The sequence below is a fragment of the Lissotriton vulgaris genome, chromosome 3_1 (assembly GCF_964263255.1).
Source record: "Lissotriton vulgaris chromosome 3_1, aLisVul1.2, whole genome shotgun sequence".
Classification (NCBI taxonomy): Eukaryota; Metazoa; Chordata; class Amphibia; order Caudata; family Salamandridae; genus Lissotriton; species Lissotriton vulgaris.
In genome coordinates this window covers 1,775,152,820-1,775,175,459 of record NC_141689.1, presented here as the reverse complement: position 1 = coordinate 1,775,175,459, position 22,640 = coordinate 1,775,152,820, and the positions used below count along the sequence as shown (strand labels likewise).

The 22,640-nt window shown below is 46.3% G+C and overlaps 1 protein-coding gene across 15 annotated transcripts in view; it reads left to right on the top strand.

Moving 5' to 3' along the window:
* The window catches only part of BLTP1 (bridge-like lipid transfer protein family member 1), a 1,831,302-nt gene that overhangs the window by 211,033 nt on the left and 1,597,629 nt on the right, over positions 1–22,640 (top strand). For all 15 annotated transcript variants that reach the window (XM_086962202.1, XM_086962209.1, XM_086962198.1 and 12 more), the window contains one exon: positions 1,842–1,997. In XM_086962202.1, coding sequence (XP_086818328.1) covers positions 1,842–1,997 — 156 coding nt within the window. The remainder of the gene's footprint in view (positions 1–1,841; positions 1,998–22,640) is intronic.

Genomic DNA, 22,640 nt, shown 5'->3' with positions numbered 1-22,640 from the left:
AGAACCCGTTTCAGTTCAAACAGTGAAGAACACTGTGATATACACAAGACCCTGACACTTGTTATGCTCAGGAAAATTATATTGTTTACCCTGAACTGAGCCAATACAAGTCCTTTATTCAATGAAGCAATAGGACTAATTACTCAATTACTGCCCCCACTAATTTTGAAACACTTAGCCTGATTTATTAGATAGCTATGTTTTGACCCTTCCCTTAATATTGGACTGCCTGTCTTGTTACCTTTGAGAGTCAAGTGCTAAAAAGGGATACTTGGTTATTGGTTGTTCAATTTGGGTCCAATAATATTGTGACCCCATGACATTAGTGGTAAATAATTCCTTATTATTACAGTTGGAGCACAGTAATCTTTGACTTCATTGGGACTAAATGAACCAGAACTCACACCCTCACCATTATTTGCAGCACATAGAGCCGTGTTCATGTACTGGTAAAACAAGGTACCACCAATATTTATTATTTAGCAAGAGTAAAAAAACTACATAAACTCTCAGAGCTTTTAATCCGTCAAGCAGTTTTTGATAAGAATAAATTTGTTACCATCCAACAAGGATTTGAACAGATTGAACAGGAAAATACATTATGTGAAAGAGAAGATTGAGCTGGTTGCTACTTTAGGCTCTTGATCAAGAGAACATTTATACAGCATCAAATAAACCTTACAATAGGCTCTCATGCAAGAATGTAAATCCATGTTAAATGAGTCATGGATTTTTGATAAGCCGACCTGAGACTTGTCTTGAAATTAGTGCAAACTATTAACCATATTCCTTTTTTTTCCAAATTGGACTGAATAACACTTAACTTATTTTTGAAGAAAGTTGTTCATGTTGCATTGTTCTTCCTTTAAGAATGATGGGAGAATCTTGTGTTCTTGGTTGTCTTGGAGTTTGGTGGCTTTAGGTGCTTGACTAATGTCTTTTCTAAATGTTGCCATGAGGAGAGATACATAGCTGTATTCTGTACAGGCATTTGAGTTCTTACACTCGCCATTCATGATCACAGAATAGCCCTTAAGAGCATTGCTGTGCAAAGGCCATGCTGTCCTCTCTAGGCCTGACCTTCTTCATTGAAGGCTCATGCATCCCACGGACTGGCATCTTTCTTCAGTGACAGGAACTGCAGATAATGCCTCAAAGACAAGTTACTGGTGTGTCTGGGCTAAAGCAAAATGGATTCCCAGCTATCTAAATTCAAAGATAAAGTATTAAATTGTCATTTCATGGCTCCATTTACATTACTCAAGAGTATTAATTACTTTGAGCTTGTTCTGTAGTGATTAATCTCAGGATGACAAATATTAGGCAAGTGTTATGTTTTAAATTTTGCCCATAATTTCTGAACTTTTTATTTGTTGAATCCATATAAATATCAGATTTCACTTTATTTTTCTCTACACGTTTACATGGGGAATCAGCTTTCCTCTGTTTTTTTGTGTGTTTAAAAAATATATATATTGGATAAGGTTAGGGGCCACTGTATCTCAATCTTTTCTGTTTTTGACATTAATAGACCCCTCTAACCTACTTTACTAATAACATTGCCTTACTTTCAACCTTAATCCTATTTAATTTCCATGACACAATGTACTTTAAAGTATGCTTTTGTGGTTCTCTGGATGCAGTTTTTTTTGTGAATTGTTCAGTTTGCTTTGATTATTTAAAAAAAAGTCAGTAATTACATTTGCAGTTTCAACCTTATATAAGATTTTTTCTGACAGTTTCTTTTCATGTTATAAAGCACTATTTAGTTGAATGGGAATGATCACCTTTGCCTTTCGTAACAGGAAATTCACAGTTTCTAACTATTGGCTTTTTTTCAGATCTGATTCAAGACTGGTCCAGTGACAATGCCCCTGATATTTTCTCATTTGTGCCTTACACTTGGAATTTAAAAATCATGTTTCATCAATTTGAAATGATTTGGGCAGCAAATCAGCATAACTGGGTTGATTGTTCTACAAAGCAGCAAGAGAATGGTAAGAACCTCATTTAAAGTTTCCCCAAAAAATATAAGTTAGCACCAATTGATATGAAATATGCTTGTTAAAAACTATAAATACATAATTGCATACTTGTACTTACCAGCCTATTCTATAGTGAATGACTGCTGATCTTTATTTGCATTCCATCAGATCTTTAAGATCAAATATATCAGCCCCTACTAATTTGCTTCCCAAAGTTAAAGTTGAATGATTCCAAACACTGCTTGTGCTGAATCCAGGATTCTTTACTGTTTCTATAATTGTAGAAAGAGGGAAGGCATAACCAGATAGGTGCAAAGTATTGGATTTCATTTAGAAATATAGCATTGTTACCAAAAACGCTACACATCTTTTTAAATAAGTAAATTTGTTAATATGCTATGAAATGATTGCAAAAATGATGGATGGTATTTGTGGTTTGCATATAGCTGGGTCTGAACTGAGGTGGCAAAGTGAGCTAAAGAATGATGATGGATTCAACCCCGATCTGTGACTCGGGGTGAGTGTCTTTAAAGTTTCAGCGATCCGTCCATCATCTCCTTGTGTTTGCAGTGTTGGACTTAGAAGCACATACACACAGAGGGCAATTTAGAAGTGCCCCCTGTAAACCTTCCAGCCTGCCATCCGATACGCTGTTCTGGCCTCCTAGGGTGTGAGCCTTTGCTCTCAGGAGACCCAGAACAAAAGACTGTCCGGGAAGAGGGTGTAACACGGCCTCACACAGGTTGCCCTGCTGATAAACCTTCATGGGGCAGCAAGCCTCAAAGGGTTCTTGCCTTTGAAATGCAAATCTGCCCCCCTTCCCCCCCACAGGAGAGGAAGCTGCCCCCTTTGTCCAGGACCCCCTCAGCACCCAGACAGGTGGAAAAATTAGCTAGTCAGGTAGGTGTGCTACCTCCAGGCTAGTACCACCCCTAAGGTGGGCTACTGTGAGGTGGACACAACTTTTTAGAAGTAGACATCTTTGTGAGAGCATACTTAGGAATTCTGGGACAGGGTTATGCCCTCTTCCCACAGAAAGTGGTCATATAGGGAGGCGTAGTGACCCCAAGGGTCAGTAGCCCCTTGGCTACTACCCTACACTCTCCTAACACCCTAAAATCAGTATTTAGGGGAGTCCCTGGCGCCAGAGAAGCAGATCCTGACAACCTACGAAGGACACAAAGCCACGAAAGCAGAAGAGAGCACCTGACCTGCCCCGGCTAACCTGCCCTCCACTCTCTGTCTACTCTGCGCCATAGTCAACTCATCCTGCAGCTGAGTGGCTCCAGAACCTAGGAGGACTGCCTGCCTTCAAAAAAGGCCAAGAGCAAGACCTCTTGTGAACAGTGAACCTGTTCAAAAGAAACTCAAAAGAAGAGACGCTGATACCTTAGGAACCACCAAAGACCCGACATCCGAAGCCACCTCTTCACCCGCCGCCTCTGGCCCGAGTTGGAGTGACCCACCGGTGCCAACAAGATTTCGCAGTGCTCCAGAGTTGGAGTCCAGTGTGGTCTCACCCCTCGTGGACTCCCCGATGTTACCTGCAGCTTCTGCACGCAGGACCCCCAGACCGCGACTGCTCCTGGTACGGAAATCCAACACCTAAAGATACCTTTGCATCTGTCACCCCTGTGCCGTGGAGTAGAAGACCCCTGGTGTCCCTGCGTGCCAGAGCATCACAAGTCTTGAACCCTCCTGTTGGTTCACTCAGATAGGTCTCCCAGTCAGAGCCTGCAGCTTTTTAGGTCGAGTTTACTCGAACATAATGTTGTCAACCCAAAAAATTCCTTTCCTAGGATTTTGGGCAGTGCACGAGAGTCACGTGACTCCTTGTGGACAAGCATCCCCAGCCCTCCCACTGCCAGCAGCATTTCTCCACGGCCGCCAGGCCACATCAAAGGCTTCCCCAGCACTGCCCCGCCCATCAATCACCCTCCCACTGCCAGCAGCATTTCTCCACGGCCGCCAGGCCACATCAAAGGCTTCCCCAGCGTGCGCTCGGCCGGCCTCTGGTATTTCTCCTCCCCTGTTTTTAATCCCCGCTTTCCGCCCACCCCCGCCACAGCAATGCCGAGAGCTTGTCCTTCTAAGTTTCAGGTTGAGTTTGTTTCCCTCACTCCTAGTTATAACGATACGATCACGATGATACTTTCCTTAAGCCTCCCAGTTATGTAGCATGCCCTTGAGCATTTTGTTTTCACTTATGCACAGTCAAGCCGATAACATTTTCCCCATGCCTCCTAGTTTTACAGCATTCCATCGAGCGCAACCAGGGTTTATTTCTTTTACAACCGAGATAAGCAAGCTCTCACCCAGCTGAGCGTACTACACCATGTACGGAAGCCAACATCACTTTTAAGTTTTTCTCCAAGTGTGTTTTTTATTATTATAATGAATCGGTATTTCCCACGACGTGTTGCTTATGGAGTCAACCTGGCAGAGTCTAAAATCACTGCGGAAACGGGGTCACTACTGTCCCGATGTGTTTTGCTAGAAAGGCAACAAAAAGAGTCCGTGAATAAAACAACAAGTGGGTTCGTTCAGGAAAAGGGGTTTTCTTGCACTAGCTGGCCGGTCGCGGTGTGCGTCCAAAAACGTTGTATTTAAAAAATGTTGTTATTGAAAAATTGCGTGGCGACGGCTACTCTTGGTGGACCTCTGCACTATAGTCCTTTGTAGACAAAGGAGACTGTAGGCCGCATGGATATGCTGGCATGGGCTCAGCTGGTAGTCAGTATCTCGTGAGCATGCAGTAACAAGGCGGGTGATTAGATCCTAAATCCGTTCAGGGAGCTTCGATGGCTTAAAATGTCCTGCAACTTAGTTAACATGGTACGTCCTGGGATCGGCTTGACTGGTCATGCGCTGCCCCAAATCTTTAATGTCCACCCCAGTGAGTCCACTTCTTGCCAAAACTTAGTTTACCGAGGACATACATTGCCACTTCTTCTCTGTAACACAGAGACTGTACATCTCTTACTTGCGTTATCGCTCACACCCCATATGCTCATTCCCTCCCATCCTTCCGACTTCAAAGGAACGCCGCTACCCTGCTCCCCCACCCCCGCCCTCCCGCCACGCAATGCCGAGAGCTTGTCCTTCTAAGTTTCAAGTTGATTTTGTTTCCCTCACTCCTAGTTATAACAATACGATCACAATGATACTTTCCTTAAGCCTCCCAGTTATGTAGCATGCCCTCGAGCATTTTGTTTTCACTAATGCACAGTCAAGCAGATAACATTTTCCCCATGCCTCCTAGTTTTACAGCATTCCATCAAGCGCAACCAGGGTTTATTTCTTTTACAACCGAGCTAAGCAAGCTCTCACCCAGCCGAGCGTACTACACCATGTACGGAAGCCAACATCACTTTTAAGTTTTTCTCCGAGTGTGTTTTTTATTATAATGAATCAGTATGACCAGTCAAGCCGATCCCAGGACGTACCATGTTAACTAAGTTGCAAGACATTGTACTCCAGCGATGCTCCCTGCACAGGGCACTCAGCTTGAAAACACTTGACTTGCTAGCTGCAATGCTACATCCACTATGCTTTGCCTCTAGACACTCACTCACCCTCACACCCTCTCACTCTCACTCTCACTCACCCTCACCCCCTCACACACCCTCACCCTCACACCTCCTCAACCTCATCCCCTCAACCTCATCCCCTCACCCTCACACACCTCCCCACCCTCACACCCTCACCCTCACACCCTCACCCTCAGAACGCTCTCACCCTTACCGCCTACACCTCTCACTCTCATACCCCTCACCCTCATACCCCCTCACCCTCACACACCCCCTCACCCTCACACACCCCCTCACCCTCACAAACCCCTTCACCCTCACACACCCCTTCACCCTCACACACCCCTTCACCCTCACACACCCCTTCACCCACCCCCTCACCCTCACACACCCCCTCACCCTCACACACACCCCCTCACCCTCACACACACACACACCCTCACCCTCACACACCCTCATCCTCACACACACCCTCATCCTCTCACCCCCTCTCACCCTCACACCCCCTCTCACCCTCACACCCCCTCTCACCCTCACACCCCCTCACCCTCGCACCTCCTCGCCCTCACATCCCCTCACCCCCCTTACCCTCACCCACCCTCTCACCCTCATTTACCCTCTCACCCTCACACACCCTCTCACTCCCTCATCCTCACAACCCCTCACCCTCACATCCCCTCACCCTCACATCCCCTCACCCTTCCTCGCACCCCCTCACCCCCCCACACCCTCACACCCCCACACTCCCCACCCCCTCACACCCCCACACCCCTGACCCTCACACACCCCCTCACCCTCCCTCACACCCTCACACCCCCTCACTCACCCTCACACCCCTCACCCTCACTCACCCTCACAACCCTCACTCACCATCACCCTCACAACCCTCACTCACCCTCACCACTCACACACCCTCACCCTCATCACTCAGTACCACCCCAGTATCACTCAGTACCACCCCAGTATAACTCAGCACCACCCCAGTATCACTCAGCACCACCCCAGTATCACTCAGCACCACCCCAGTATCACTCAGCACCACCCCAGTATCACTCAGCACCACCCCAGTATCACTCAGCACCACCCCAGTATCACTCAGCACCACCACAGTATCACTCAGCACCACCACATTATCACTCAGCACCACCACATTATCACTCAGCACCACCACATTATCACTCAGCACCACCACATTATCACTCAGCACCACCACATTATCACTCAGCACCACCACATTATCACTCAGCACCACCACATTATCACTCAGCACCACCACATTATCACTCAGCACCACCACATTATCACTCAGCACCACCACATTATCACTCTGCACCACCACATTATCACTCTGCACCACCACAGCACCACTCTGCACCACTACAGCACCACTCGGCACCACCACAGCACCACTCAGCACCACTACAGCACCACTCAGCACCACTCAGCACCACCACACTACCTGCTAATAGAGCGCTTTGGGATTTCATAGCAAGTCCTGTCCACTCATAAGTGAACCTCTGGACTCTTAACATGATATATCAGATAATATACCACAAAGAGCCAGCTTCCTACATAGAGGTAGCTGCAAATGTCAGGAACTGACTTAGGAAACCCTTAGACAAGGAGGTCTCTACTCACTTAAGGGAGAAATGTCCCTTACATCATTAGAGGGCAAGATATATGCATGAGGTAGACAACAGGGGGCCCCATTTCTGATTGAAAGTATTTAAGATTTGAAAGAAACATATTCCCTGTTCATGGAAGATATGGCAGGATTGGATGTCATCAAGCCCCTGAAAAAATCCTTGATAGATCCGAGGAGGAAAATAAATTGGCTTATTTCCTTTGTCTCTATACAGAAACATTGCTCTATACCGACAAGTTAAGTCAAAGGTGCCTGTTGGGGTATCCCTCTCTTATGGAGAAAGGCAGCTTAGTCTCTATTTTGACCTCCCGGGATAAGGCACACGCATCCGTTAAAAAATAATTTGGATCAAAGCTGTATGATGCGGGCGGTTGAGGTAGAACCTTTCGACTAGGCCTTTTTCCAGTCAGGGCTCCAAGGGCGAGATCAAGGGTAAAAAAGAAGTAGCCCGTGAACGTACCAGAAGGTTTCTTCCCATCAGGTGGTAGTGAGCAAGGCAGTAGCAATTGGGGCCACTACTGACTCAGGAAGATACAAAGGTAAATATTCTCAATTTTTCCTTTGGATTGCTGTGGGGTAGGTTGGCATCTTTCGTGTACAGATATTTGGCAGGGGGGACCCCCTATTCCCCAGGAAGTAAGAGGCTTATGGGACTCCAAGACAAAAGACCTCGCCATCTTCTTTTCTCAGTGGATGAAGGTAGTTCTGAAAGTCCATAATGAAGATAAGATGCAAATAAAGAGTGCTATCATCTGAATTGTTCTTCGCTCTCAGGCGTTTTCTTCGGCACACTCACGGAGTGCAAACGTGCAAGTTCATGGCATTCTATTTGGCCTTTGACCTCTTTATAGCTGTGGGGCTTCAAAAAGCATTAGAACCCGGTAATGCGATTCCTGAAGTGCAGGGACGAGGTTCCTGGCAAATCTTGGCAACATGCTTCTGAAGGATTGTGCCTGCCTAAACTGAGATCCCATCTGGGCATGACTGATGGCCTCTTGCAGAATCTGGGTTTAGTTATCGCTGTGAAAATCTCTGAATTGCTGCCCAGTCACATTCTTACCTTCTTGGGTTCATGATAGACTCTTCTTTGGCCACACTAAGACTGTCTCAGGAAAAGGTGATCGACATTACAGAAGAACTGCAGAAACCCATCCTCAGGGACTTGCTTTCCCTTAGACAACTGGTAAGAATTGATAGATTGCACTCTTCACCATGGCAAGCAATCTTCAAGGGACCTGCCACCAGAAGATGCTCCAGATGCTGAAGGTGCATCACCTCTGAAACGGCCTCATGTACTCTGAAATAATCTCCATTTGCGACAAATCCAGAACAAAAATTCAGTGCTAGCTAGACCTGGGACCCAGATCCAGAATTCAGTGTCAGGTGGCAGGGCTTACTTCAGAAAAAAGTGGCCAAAAGCGGAATAAAACTTCATACCAATTGCACGGAGCTTTCTGGCGAGGCCTTACACTGTCAAGTGCCTGACGAGGGACAAACTCATTTGTTGCATTCTTCTCACAATGGCAACATCTTGGTGCCGAAATATATCATCAGCTCAGGATATTAGCAGATCTGGCCAAAGATGCTTGCCATATCCTAACAGGAGACTAGCTGCCTGGAATCAAAATCCGGTGGAAGACTGTACCTCCAAATAACTAAAGGACTTCAGCAACCTAAAACTGATCATCAGGTGTCCCAGTCGTTGATGGTCAGATGGGGTCAGATCAAAGTGGGAGTTTTGTATTCCAGCTGAACCATCAAATTTCAAGATACTTCAACTGTACCAGACATAAGCAACCGTAGACCGGTTTCGCCCTTATTAGAGCTCATCAGCCTGGTATAGCTTGGTTTTAGTGGCACGGTGTGCACTGGACCCAAGTCTAGGCATAACGTGAAGGATGAAATGCTTGAATTAATTTCAGTCACTGGTAATCACTCAGGTCCACATCCCGGTCCATCGTTATTTTTCACACCATGCCACCTTAGTTTGGACCAACCCATATGCAAATCAGTCTTAGCCGACCTCTAATGTGAGCAATCCAGCCCAAAATGCCATGTTCCGAGTAATTAACTGAGGGTGAGATTATTATTATTATTATTTTTTTTTATAAGTTTCAAAAACCTTTATTGGTAGGTTACACATTTACACATTTACACAGTGTCGTGTAGCACTAGTATGCATCAGTCATAATGATCAATTAATATATACAGCAGTCAACCTATTAACACAGCAAGCCGCCTACAACCACTTTGGGCCGGCCGCGTTGTAATGATAAGCATACATACTCAACGTTTGTATCGGGTAATGTACCATGGTACTAAGTACAGGCATTAAATGTCATAGAACCTCATACATCAATGTATTCCTTTTTCGATTAATATTTCACAGTGCGTTTCAAACTCAATACTCAACCTAATATGCAATAGACGAGATTGTACTCCACACAGGCCAATGTTAAGAAAGTGCATGTAATAAGACATCTGAGGTTTCCTAGCCAAAAACTGCCCTGCATATACTATCAGTGACTCAGTGCCATGGATCCCCAGCCTGTGAGTGGCTAGAAATAAGTGTGTACAGTTCACAATATACTTATTTGCAGTACTATTGATGCTCTCCCTGAGCTTCTTCCTGCAGGTAAGATAGTAATGGTGACCATATATCTCTGGGTCTAGATGTAACAGGTAAGAGTTCCGCATACAGTGTAGATTGTTCATGGCAGAATATCATATCATTCAGCCATTCTTTAAACTTAGGGGCTCTCCCTCTACTCCATCTGCAAGCTATACGTATTTTAGCCATTAATAGTGCTAGTGCCGTATATCGGCGATATGCCAGTGGGACCTGTTTTACATAGCTCAGTAATGCCACTAATGGTGCGGTGTCTATGCATGCAGTAGTCATTTGATTCAGCGCTGTAAAAACCTGACCCCAATACTCTTGTATTGCCGGACAATTCCAGGCTAAGTGTAAAAAATTGGCCTGTGGTGCCTGATATCTGTCACATTTATCAGTATCTCGGAGCTTACGCTTGTGCATGCTAACCGGAGTGTGGTACAATCTATGAATATACTTGTAGTGTATCATCCTCAATCTACATATTGGACGAGATTCTTTCGGTTTGCTAGCAGCAGTATTCCCATTGCTCCTCTGTTATGGGGTGTCCTAACTCCGCTTCCCATTTGGAGTGAGAAGGTGTAACCCCTTCAGAGTACTGAGCGCGTACCGTGCGATAAAGCAAAGATACTAGACTCCTTGGCGCGGGCTGTAGGAGGAGTGTCTGCAGTGGCGGTAGTATCGGGGGTTCATCCGGAAATTCTAGATGTAGTGATTTAATACCCTGCCGTAGGCGGATATATAAGAACATATCCATTGGAGTGCCTTGCGCTCCCCGACACATGATGTCCGCCTCCTGGAACTTTCCAGTCTCATATAGATCCCCCCTCCCCCAATTTTTAAGGGGTATGCGGTCGCGTAGTTTATGAAAGAGTGCTTCCTGTAAAAGGGGCATATCTGGATGATATACTAATGGCAAAAGTGGTGAGTAAGGGACATGGACCTCGAACTGGAGCGCAATCCGTTGCCATGCCGTGATCGTAGCATTTACAGTAGTCTGGGTGCGCTCCCAAGCAGGTATTGGTGTATATATGGCGCCTTCTATCGGTATTGGGTGTGCTAGCCAATGCTCTGCTGCCAGTTGCGGCATATATTTAGGTTGATGAATCCAAAAATATAAATAGTGTGCCTGAGCACTGACGTAATATTGTTCAAAATCTGGTATATCAAAACCACCATTCGAGTAAGGCCTAGTCAATATAGCCCATTGTAGTCTAGCTTGCTTACCTCCCCACACCAACCGAATCATCTCGGACCTAAGCATCTTAAAAAATTGTCCGCCCGGAAAATAAGGAATATTTAAGAAGAGATACAATAGCTGAGGTAGGATCACCATTTTAATCAGTGATGCCCTACCTGCCATAGACAGTGGGAGCTTCACCCAGCGATTTACTTTGTCGGTTATACGAGTGATGGCCACTCCATAGTTAAGCCTCATGAGTTCCTCCTTATTCCTACTAACTCGAATCCCCAAATATCGGAGCTCTTCCTCACACCACTCCAAAGGGTAGTCTAAAGGAAATTGTACCACTGAGTCAGTTAATGGGAAGAGGCATGACTTCCCCCAATTAATCTGGACGCCAGATAAGCGCCCAAAAACAATGAATTCTCGTAGGAGCGTGTGTAGATTGTGCTGCGGATCTTTCACGTATAAAGTGATGTCATCCGCATACATTGAGATCAATATTTGTCTCATGTTGCATTACAGTGCCATAGCATTATGATGTTGTCGCAAACGCGCTGCAAGAGGTTCCGTGGCCAGTGCGAAAAGCAGGGGGGATAATGGACACCCCTGGCGCGTACCTCTAGTGATTGAAAACCTTGGGGACACTTGGCCGTTGATGAGCACTTAGGCTCCCGGCATATGATACAGGAGACAAATCCACGATAAAAAAAGCGGTGGAAAACCCATCCGGTTCATTACCGCAAATATGTAGTGCCATTCAATGGAATCAAAGGCGTTAGTGGCGTCCAAAAAGATCGCTGCAAAAGGCAGTTCAGGGGCGACATTATTCATTAATGTAAAGAGTGTTCTCAAATTATGAGAGGTGGCCCTCCCGGGAACAAACCCAGACTAATCAGGAAGGATAAGATGTTCTAATAGGAGACTCAGTCTCTTGGCAGTGAGTTTCGCCAATATTTTGGCATCACTATTTATCAGGGAAAGCGGTCGATACGACCCGCATTGATGAGCCAGTTTATCCGGTTTCAACAAGGATATAATTAGAGCTTCTGCCATAGATGGGGGGAGCGATCCCACCTCCAGTGACTCTTCATAGACTTCTCGAAGTATCGGGGCCATGACATCAATATAAGTCTTGTAAAATTCTACGGGGATACCATCCTTGCCAGTGGCCTTCCCAGATTGCACTCCCATTATGGCCTCCCGTACCTCATCTAATTCGAAAGGTGCACACAGGAATTTACGATGTGCATCGCTTAGCCAGCCCAGAGCCACGTCTCCCAAGAAATCATCCAAGGCTATATTCGGGGCTCCCGAAGTGGTATACAGCGCAGTATAGTGCCTCGTAAATTCGGTCAACATATTGGCCGTATCGCAGCAGCACGTTCCGTCTGCCCTTTCTAATTCCACTATATAGCTGGAGTATCTCAGTTTATGAACCACGTCCGCTAGTGTTTTCCTAGGGCCTTCTCCCTCACCATATCGACGGGATTGCCAGTGCATTCCCCCGAAAGTTGGATTCCCTTTGCGCTTCCTCAGTGTATTCTGTAAGTTTAATCCTGATGTTTTTCCGATTGTCTGTATCTGGTGCGTGATACAGTGCATTTTCAAGTATCTTCAGCTTGCACTTTAACCTATGGAGCGTATTGAGTATGTCCCCGAGTACCCCAAACCCCTTAGAGATACAGAATCCTCTCAGTGTTACCTTAAAAGCTTCCCATATGGTTTCTACGCTCTGTACTGTTCCCTTATTGCACGCACAGAAATCTAATATCTCCGCACGCAGTTCTTCCTGGAAGACTGCGTCCATTAGCATTCGGGGATTCAATCGCCAAGCGCTGCGTGGGGGGCTCAATTCCTCGGAAGAGAGCGTCAGCTTAACAGGGGCGTGGTCAGAGTACGTCCGGGCCAAGTGCTGAACCCCGCAGATAGCAGGTCCAAGGCACCGGGTGACAAAGCAATAATCAAGTCTCGCCCAAGTTGCCGCCTATGCTGTAAAGTGTGTGCCCTCCCGTAACGAGGGGTGCAAGTGCCTCCATGTGTCTAGTAATTGATGCTCTGTTATGATATCTTTGAGTAGATTCCCTGCCTTAGTGTGGTGTCTCGGGGTAGGGTGAGATCTATCCCAGTTAGGCGTATATGTGACGTTGAAATCTCCCCCCCCCCCCCCCCCCCCCCCACACAATGTGGTTCGACCCTACCGCTCTTACTGCTTCCCACAGCTTAAAGAAGAATTCCGGATCATCAACATTAGGCCCTTAACAACATACCAGTGTAATCGATTCAACACCCAATCTCCCCCATATCATGCAATATCTACCCTGATTATCAGTGGACGACCCCACCAGGTGGAAAGGCACTTGCTTCTTAATCAATATGGCCGTTCCGCTAGCATAACTGGAGTACGAGGAAAAAACCCCATGCATCGCCCATCTCGAGGTGAATGTACCAGTCCGCTGGGGTGAGAAGTGAGTCTCCTGCAACATAGCAATGTGCGTATTGTGTCTATCCAAATATGCCAGTACTTGAAGTTTCTTACGGGGGTCCCCCAGCCCCCTTAAATTCCACGTGACAATGTTCAGTTGTGTCCTATCAACGTTAGCCATGCAATAGTCAAGAAAAAGTAAAGAAGCTTGTTGTGGCGTATCTTAGCATTCCGATATGTCGCCAAGACTTTGTTAGTTGTCGAGCATATAGTGCATTCTGGGCCTTCAACGTGGAATCACAATTTCTCATCCGTACGCTGTGTGTACCTACCATGAACTTGACAGTGAAACCAGAACTAGATTCAACTGTTCGTCGCCCCCTGCCCAACCCTCCTCCCTCCCACTGAAGCAGCCCCAACTCGCCAATATAATAACCCTCCCTGCCCCTCCCCACCCATCCAGTCAATCCAACACAAAGAAAAACTCTCGCCATTCCTTGTGGCAAGGTATCTAAAGGGAAACACCCTGTGGAGGTCATCTAGGCGGCAACACAAACCTCCCCACACCTTCGGAGCCCGTGTGTAGTCACACTGCAACCCCTATAAGTAAATGGGGGGCCCGGCAAGGCATCAATCAGCAGTCCAGAGGGACCCCTTTGCCATTAGTATACAGTACACCAGTCTCTGTCTCAACCTGAGTCGGTCTTACTTACAGGAGCATCGTGTAAGGGAAATCCAGCATAGTGCAGGGCATCTTACTGTTCCTCTTCCCCTGCACCTTCCATCGGTGGTTGTCGTCCTTCAACCTCTTCCTCCGCCGACCGAGCTGTGTGTCGTAGGTGCTTGAGAAAATCAGCCACCTGTTGTGGTTTTGTAAAGAAGCGTTGACGGCCTTGATGGGTCACCCGCAGTCTTGCCGTGTACAGGAGAGCATAATCGATTTGGCCTTTCGCAATTTTGCTTTGACGTCTAGAAATTTCCGCCTTTCTTCCTGAACTACTGGTTTGAAGTCCGGAAACATGGTGAAGAAATTGCCGTCATAAGACAGTGCCTGCTTGCCCCGTGCCGCCCGCAGTGCAACGTCTTGGTGTCTATAAATTAGTAGCCTGGCAATTATGGGCCTTGGGGTCGCACCCGGCTTGGGTCTAGGGCCCAATGATCTGTGCGCCCGCTCAACTATGAATTGGGAGGAGAAAGCTTCAGATCCCACCGCAGATAGCAGAAGCTTCTCAACATACTCTTCCATACGACTAGTGTTTGTAGATTCTGGAATCCCTAAAATTCGTATGTTGTTTCTTCGACTTCTCGCTTCCAAATCCTCATTCATGGAAGCTATGATGCGGAGCAGATTGTCCATTCTAGAAAGCTGCGAAGTGTGTCTGGCCACTACGTCATCCGAGTCCGATATGCGCCTCCCCGTTTCAGCTATGCGCTCCTCGTGCACATCCATTTTGTGGACGATAGCATCCATGCGGGATGACAGCCTGTCCACCTTGTCCGCAATGGTTGCAAACCCCTGACGCACTTCTCGCAAAATGTCCTGTATTTCTGTGGTTTGCTCCGCAGAGGTGTCGGACGGTTCGTTGCTCTACCTCCAGTAGGACTGCGCACCCATTCCACCGGTGCAACAGCAGCCACTACTGCTTTGGGACGTGGCGTTTCCCTTCATGATATCTGCCAGGCAGACACATGGGCATCTCTGTAAATGTTCACCAAACACTACTGCTTGGACTCTCAAGTCCCGAGAGACTGCTTCTTTGCCCTTTCTGTTCTGCAGGGCTTCCTGGTGTGAACTTAGTTCGCAGACCCACCTCCGGGGTTGGTATTGCTGGGGTATCTATTCTAAGGTAAGGAATCTAGAACTAATAGTATCTTTCAGATAAACAAGTTACCTTCAGTAACGTTATATCTGTAAGAGACATATATTAGTTCTATATTCCTTACAGCCCCACCCATCCTCCCCGTCCTGCGAACTGACTTCTGGGGTTAAGAACTTCATTTCAGGGCCTAGTTTTGTGCACCAGTGGTCTTGTCTTTCATGACTCTGCGCTTCTGGCGTGGAATGTCGTGTAAAGAACTAACATCAGTGCGTGAGGGTGGCATCTAAGTAGACACCGCAACGTCGTCCCGGCGACCATGACGACCACGTGGAGACGACCGAAGCCACCTATCTATGCGCAGGGATACTTCTACGAAAAAATTCCTTCGGATCCAGTCTGATGCTTAGGGGTAATTCTAAGGTAGGGAATCTATAACGAAGATATGTCTCTTACAGATATATTGTTACCGAAGGTAAGTAACTTGTTCTTAAGTAACATGTACCCGAATCGCATTTTGTTTTTGGGAATTGGTATGTGGAAGGGGCGTGTTTGGGGCGTCCCTTCCAATTACCGATTTACATTGGTATGTACGAATGTTTTGCGACTGAAATGCGATTGCAAATAATTCGCACTTTACTGCCACCTCTAAGTTGGTGGTAAACCATTCGCAAATGGGGACAAGTCAAGTTCTTCCACGGTTGTCCGAGGCAGCAGGCAGGCTGGCAGGGTTGGCGCCAAGTCAGTAGCTGCCCCTCTGTTCTTGTGTCAGCACTTTTCTTTGTCCATTCATTCTTTGTGTCTGTTGAATCTGAGGTCCTAGCAATATGGTGTCACCCTAATTCTGTATTTAGGGGAATTACAGGGAGTGTCAGGCAGTAGACAATGGGCTTCCTACCTGTACGGTGACTACACCCTCCATATATGACCTCTTCCTGTGGGAAGTGGGCATAACTCTGACCAGGAGGACTAAAAACCAAGATGGTGAATTTTCCTAGTCATTTACACTTTAGGTAGCCATCTTTAGGGGTCGGGTGGGGTACCAGCCAAGGGGGAACACACCTGACTAGCTAATTTTCCCACCTATCCTGGTGACAAATCGGCCCTGGGCAGGGTGTGGCATTTCCTTTGTCTGGGGGAAGCCAGAGTCACATACCAAAGGCGGTGGAGGCCTTTGAAGCCTCCTTCTTTGATATGCTGATTGCAAGTCATCCTGCATGTTGGAGGTGACAACACCTCCTGCCAAAGCAGCCATTGTTTCTAACCTCTGAGAGTAGAGCTCTCACTTCCTATGGTCTCAGAAACGTGTCTGTGGTGGCAGGCTGATCAGAGCCAGTGTCAATCAGTACACGAGAGGACTAGTAGGGTTCAGGGAGTACGCCTAGGTAAGGTAAGGGTGTATGTATTAATAAATCCATCACTGTGATCAGTGTGGGTTTACTAATATGAGGTGTTTGATATCAAATCCCATTAGTTTTAGTGAAGCCATTATGTAGCTGGGAAACATGTTTTGACCAGTTCCCAGTACATACCCTAAGTTGGCTTCACTCCTCACTTGTAATATCCAGCGGTGAAACTGGACATTACTGGGGCATATCTGCTTATGCAGATATGTCCTCTCATGTGCTATAAAGCACCCTGCCTTAGGTCGCCAAGACCTGCTATAGGGGTGACTAACCTATAGCCCATGCAGTGTCTGACATGGCACACAGGAGTGTGCCATGTCATGTTTTCAAACATGGTTTGCACCATCTTACGCAGCCTGTGGGGAATTTGTGCGCGGGTCACTTAGGGTTGCATAAGATATGCTGCAGCCCTCCCCTAGCTACATGGGGTACCATTTACTAGGGACTTACAGGCATGCTAAAGTCTTCTAGTGTGTCTGATGATACGTGGTAGTCGATCGAGTTGTTAAGGATGTAACGGCTTTAGAAGGAGTCAGTGGTTGATAGAATGAGTGAGTGATTTGGGTGCCACTTTTTATTGTTCTCCGTGTCCCTGGGCTGATGTTGCATTATTTGATATGTATTTTTTACTAAATGAAGTATGTATTGCTCTCTATCTATATTTGATATATTTTTCTATTAATATAAATAAGATAATAAACATTTGAAAAATACTCAGCTGTTCTGTGGGCGCTTTCTATTTTTGGAACTCCTTGGTCCTTGATATAATTGGGAACTACCCTTTTCATGTTGTTCTATATATATTTTGCCCTGGTGGGTTGTTCTCCCTCCCTTTATCCTCTTTAGGTTTCAGGGTCCCTTTTCCGTTTTTTGCAATGCTAAAGTCCTTAGCCAATCGTGAAACAATCGGACATCACTTTGTTTTAAGGAACGAGCACTGGCCCTGAGGTCTGATTAGCATGCCTCAGTGCACAGTCTAAGTCAAAATTCAAAATCTAGTAGCTTAGAAAAGGAGGAAAAAAGTGGGTGAACTACTGCAACAAAAGCCCAGTTTTCTACAAGCATGTTGTAACTATGCATTTTTAAGTATTGGTTAGAACTCATCCAGGAGATTCCCGGCAAATCCCAAGACCTAAACCCCTTAAGTTTCCTCAATTCATTCATTCAGGTGCCCTTCAGCGCAGAGTCATCTGCATGAACTTCCTTTCCCAGCCCAACGTTTAGTGGCTCTCCTCCAGGCCTTTATCGCCACCCTTGTTGCCGGTAGTAGTGCCTGAATACCCTTCCCACTATACAAGTAGTGGATGTAGGACCGAATGTGAAACTCTGCTCCTTCCAGCCTGTAAGTAGAATGGTCCTGAGGCACGAAAGATCAGTAGTTAATGGCCACCATATGGGACAGCCAGTAATCGGCCCTGACATTCGGTGGAGCAATCTCACTGTTACATGGTTGCATTAAAGGGTCTTGAGCGATATCCTAGAATGACTGCCATCCCACAGCAAAGTCTGCAGATCACCCTCTGTTTTAGTGAACATTGCCTTGGGAACCAGGTAATATGGGTTTTTTAAGATGAAGACCAACTTGGAGAGCGTTATCATTTTAAAGACAGCTGCCCTCCCGAGCAAAGTGAGGGGCAGCATCTGCCACCTCTCTACCTCCTCTTAGAATTTGGACATTACACAGCCTAGGTACCTGGACAGACACTTCTCCATATGAAGAGTTCTAAATATGCCCAAATATTGAAATACAGCAGTCTCAACCTGGAGCGTCTGGGCTAGAGCGGCCGGATCCAGGTTCCCAAATTGGTGAAAGAGCAATGATTCACCCCACTTAATCTTATAACCAGAATGTGTACTGTACAACTCAAACACTCAAAGGACAGCCAGAATTATGGTTGTCGATTCAGTGACATAAAGCAAGAACAGATACTTAGAGGGTAAGTAACATAATCCTTTCTGTTCGCGCCTATCAGTCTCTGAAATGTTGAATCCTCGAATCTCGAGAGAGGAACGAATCAGGGCGCTAAAGTAAGAGCAAAAAGCAATGGAGCAACCTTGCAGGGTACCTCGCCCAATCAGTTAGGTTGAGGTGAGCACCCTTTTAACCCTCACTGCCACCGTAGGGGCCTGGTAGAGCAATTGAGTCCATCGTCGGAAATTGGGGCCAAAACCAAACTTCTGCAACATCTGGTGAAGGTAGGGCTAATGAATGGCGTTGAACGCCTTTCCGGAATCCAACACTAGGAAGAATTTGCATTCTGTCCTGTGACTCGCCTCTGACATCCTATTATAGAGATGGTGAAGCTTAAGTCTGGCATACCTACTAGACATGAAGCCAGTCTGGCAGCCAACATTATGGCCAAAACCTTTGTTTGAATATTTTAACAGGGAGATAGAGCTGTAGGAGCCACAACTCATCTCAGGGTTGCCCTTCTTATATGTTACGGCAGTGGTGGCATGTTGCTGGTCCGATGGGAGCTTGTCCTTATCTCCGGCATCTCTGAAGATGTCTAAAAGGAATGGACTTAACAGCTTGGAGTAGCGCTAGAAGAATTTAGCTGGAAGACTATTAGGCCCCGGAGTCTTCCCGGTTTGGAATTTCCCGATAACTGCTTGAACCTCCGCAAGAGTGATGTCCCCTTCCAGGGACCGTCAGTCTGAGGCTAGGACCGTTGGCAAGTCTACCGTGTCCAAGTAGGACACTATTGAAGCAGTCTGCCAGTGGTCTGGCACTATAGAACAAGGAATAAGGCCTCCGTGATATCTTTATCTGACAAGTAAGAAACGGCAGACTCCTCAACGACACAGTTAACCCACCATGACTCAGTCTCTCGCCTACTTAGCCTAGCAAACAGCTTACCCTCTTTATCTCCGGCATCATACAGTCAATGCTTGCCTATGCGCCTCCCGCTGTGCCAGGTCCAGACATTCCCTCCAGAGCACTTCCAAATTACGGATGACATGCCGGTCCTTTTGGGCTCCAGGAGAATCCTCAAGGTCTTTAAGTTGACTTTCAAGGCCTTCATCTCTTCTGCTACATGTTTTGCACACTAATATATTCTGCATTGTTGCGCAAGACAGTCTTCTAGGCCTCTTAAAGTACCACAGCCAAATCCACGACCTGTATTCTCTTTAAAGTAAAGTTGTGGTCTCTCAAGTCCCACGGGTTAAGTTACCATCCTGCAGTTGCCCAGAGAGGCGAATGGTCCGAGAGACCGCATGCCAAGTAGCCTGTTCTATCCACTTTGGCCACCTCACCCTTTGGTGTAAAGATGTATTATAGCCTGGAGCAGACGCTGTGTGTCATATAGGAGGAGTATCCCCTGGCAACAAGGCGTCGCTGTCGCCACAGATCAGAGACTCATAGGGAACCCGCAAATTGCACCGGGGGGGTACCTTACGGGGCGTCCACAAGTACAACTGAGCGGTCCGCCACCAAGGACCTGAACACACACTAACCAGGTTAACCGATGTCCACCCCCACAGTACCTAAACTCCAAAGTAGCTCCCATATGGATCCATCCAGGTCAGTTGAAACTGGAATATGTTTTTTAAATATCAATATAGCATCCCGTAATCCAGTGGTAAATCCTGCGTGAGCTAACATAATGTATGCTCCCCTCCCTAAAAAACGGCATTGGGTCCCCAACAAATGTGTCTCCTGAAGGAAAACCAGGTCCGGTTTGAGACTACGAATGTAGTGTGCCACCAGGCCTTGCTTCACCTTGCTGCCAGTGGCTGTTGGTGGCAAATCACATTGGGAGGGGCACAAAAAATATACACATAACAAATACACATACATATACACATATATAGATATATCACGTTCACACAGCTGCTTGAACGACCCTCAACCAGGCAACGCTGATGCCGTCGGTAGCAGCAGCCGCTACCTAAATGCTGAAATTGCTGGATCCCACCAAATAGAAGGAAGCAGAGACGGCACACCAGGAAACCTTGCACAAAATCCCTTTATTGTGCACTCGTTAACCCAAGACGACGCGTTTCGGCGTAAGCCTTTTTCAAGTAACCGCCATTTTGTTTTTTGCCACATTTATAGTCCCACAACTATTTTTGTAAACAATAGACACAAAGGAAATACTTCAAGATAAACCATTGAAAATGAAAGATTAAATCTAACAAATTATATTTCATTATGTCCACAATTCAACATTCATGTATGTACGTCGATATTTGTGTATTTAGTGTGGGAAGTGGACGATATTCATTTGCCCCACTGCCGATTTATACAGTGGTCGTAATAATTGACTGTGTGCCCTGCCGAGAACGTTGATGTATTAAGCAACTACAATACGCTTAAGCCGGTATCGAGGTAAATATTCCTCGTAATGTGGTGCATTCGCCGGTTTGCAAACCGCTCAGTATCATGGGAAATGTAGTCTGATACGGTGGATCGGGACCATAGTCCAGAGAAAATATATGGGAGCTCCCTGATTTGGATGCGTGATTAGTGTCAACAGGCGGGGCTGCGTCATAGAGGAGAGCTCCCCTCGTGATTGGACCATCATATGGGAATGGCAGGGGGTCTATAGGCGGTAAAGGTCAAGGTATGAGTGCTTTAAATCTAGGATGAATGTAAAGTGAGAATTTTCGATCCAAATGCATGTGTATATACAGTGAAAATATGAAGAAAAACATAAAATTAAGTGACAACCAACTCAAATTTAAATCCATTTTCCTGAGTATGGGGTCATATTCCTACGTTCAGCTATTAATGCATTACATACAATTCAAGCAGTGGGTATAACGCTATGCAGTCCCCCAATTCCTAGAGGCTGGGCCACCCCACTCATTGTCTTACGCATATCCAAACATAGGAAATATTATACATAAAACGTGCAACAGTGTAACACACAAATCATTCGTCACAACGCGGGTATACTTCTGCTTAGTCCTGGACAGTTCTAGGAGCCTATATGGGATGCCAATTCCTCCCCATAATTAAGTCCTTTTGGGGCCTTACTCTCCATATCAATGATTTTTCTAGACTCTCTAATCCTAAGCTGCGTTTCGCGATCCCCACCTCTGATGGTTCTAGGTATCTTATCTATTCCATAGAATCTAAGACTGCCATTATTGCTGTCATGTTTTTCCTCATAGTGGCGAGCCATAGGATAATTATGGTCTTTATTAGAAATGGCACGGAGGTGCTGCAGAATCCTGATTTTAAGTGGATGCTTGGTGCTTCCCACGTACTGGAGCCCACATGGGCATTCCAGTACGTAGATGGCAAAATCGGTATTGCAGTTAATGGGTTGACTGATGGTACGTGTTTGACCTGTTCCTGTTTTATAGTTTTTACAGGATTTCCCATTACGGTCACATTTACAGCTCCCACATGTAGTGAAACCATTTGGGATTGGGGGCCATTTCGTATTCTTTTCCTCGTCGGGATAGCTGCGAACTAGTTTGTCTTTTAGGGATCGTGCCCTTCGGTACGTTATCTGTGGTCTATTCCCCACTAGTTCCCCCACTATGGGGTCCGATGTTACTATGTTCCAGTTAGCTCGCATTATTCTTTCCAAAGCCCAGGCTCCCCTACTGTAGTTGGTAATCATTCTGGGTGGATTGGGTTGGGTACTATTCACCAATTCCTTCCTTCTGGAGTCGCTTCTAGATGTACTAAAAAGGACTTCCTCCTGTTTCAAACCCTGGACTTTGGTCTGAGCACTGGTTAGTACCTCCTCATCATATCCCCTTTGGCTGAAACGTTCTATCATGGCCTTTTGTTCCAGATGGAAATCTGCATCGGTGCTGCAATTACGTCGAGCCCTCAGAAGCTCCCCATAGGGGATACTTCTCTTCAGGGGAGTCGGATGGTGGCTCGACGCATGCAGGACCGCATTTCCAGCTGTGGCCTTCCGAAAAAGGCGTGTTGTCAAATTCCCTTCCTTTACCTCTACTGCCACATCCAAAAATTCACAGTATGTGTTACTGATTGCATAGGTGAATTTTAGATTGAGGGTGTTAATTCCTAGATGACTGATGTACTGTCTCGCTAGTGATTCAGGGCC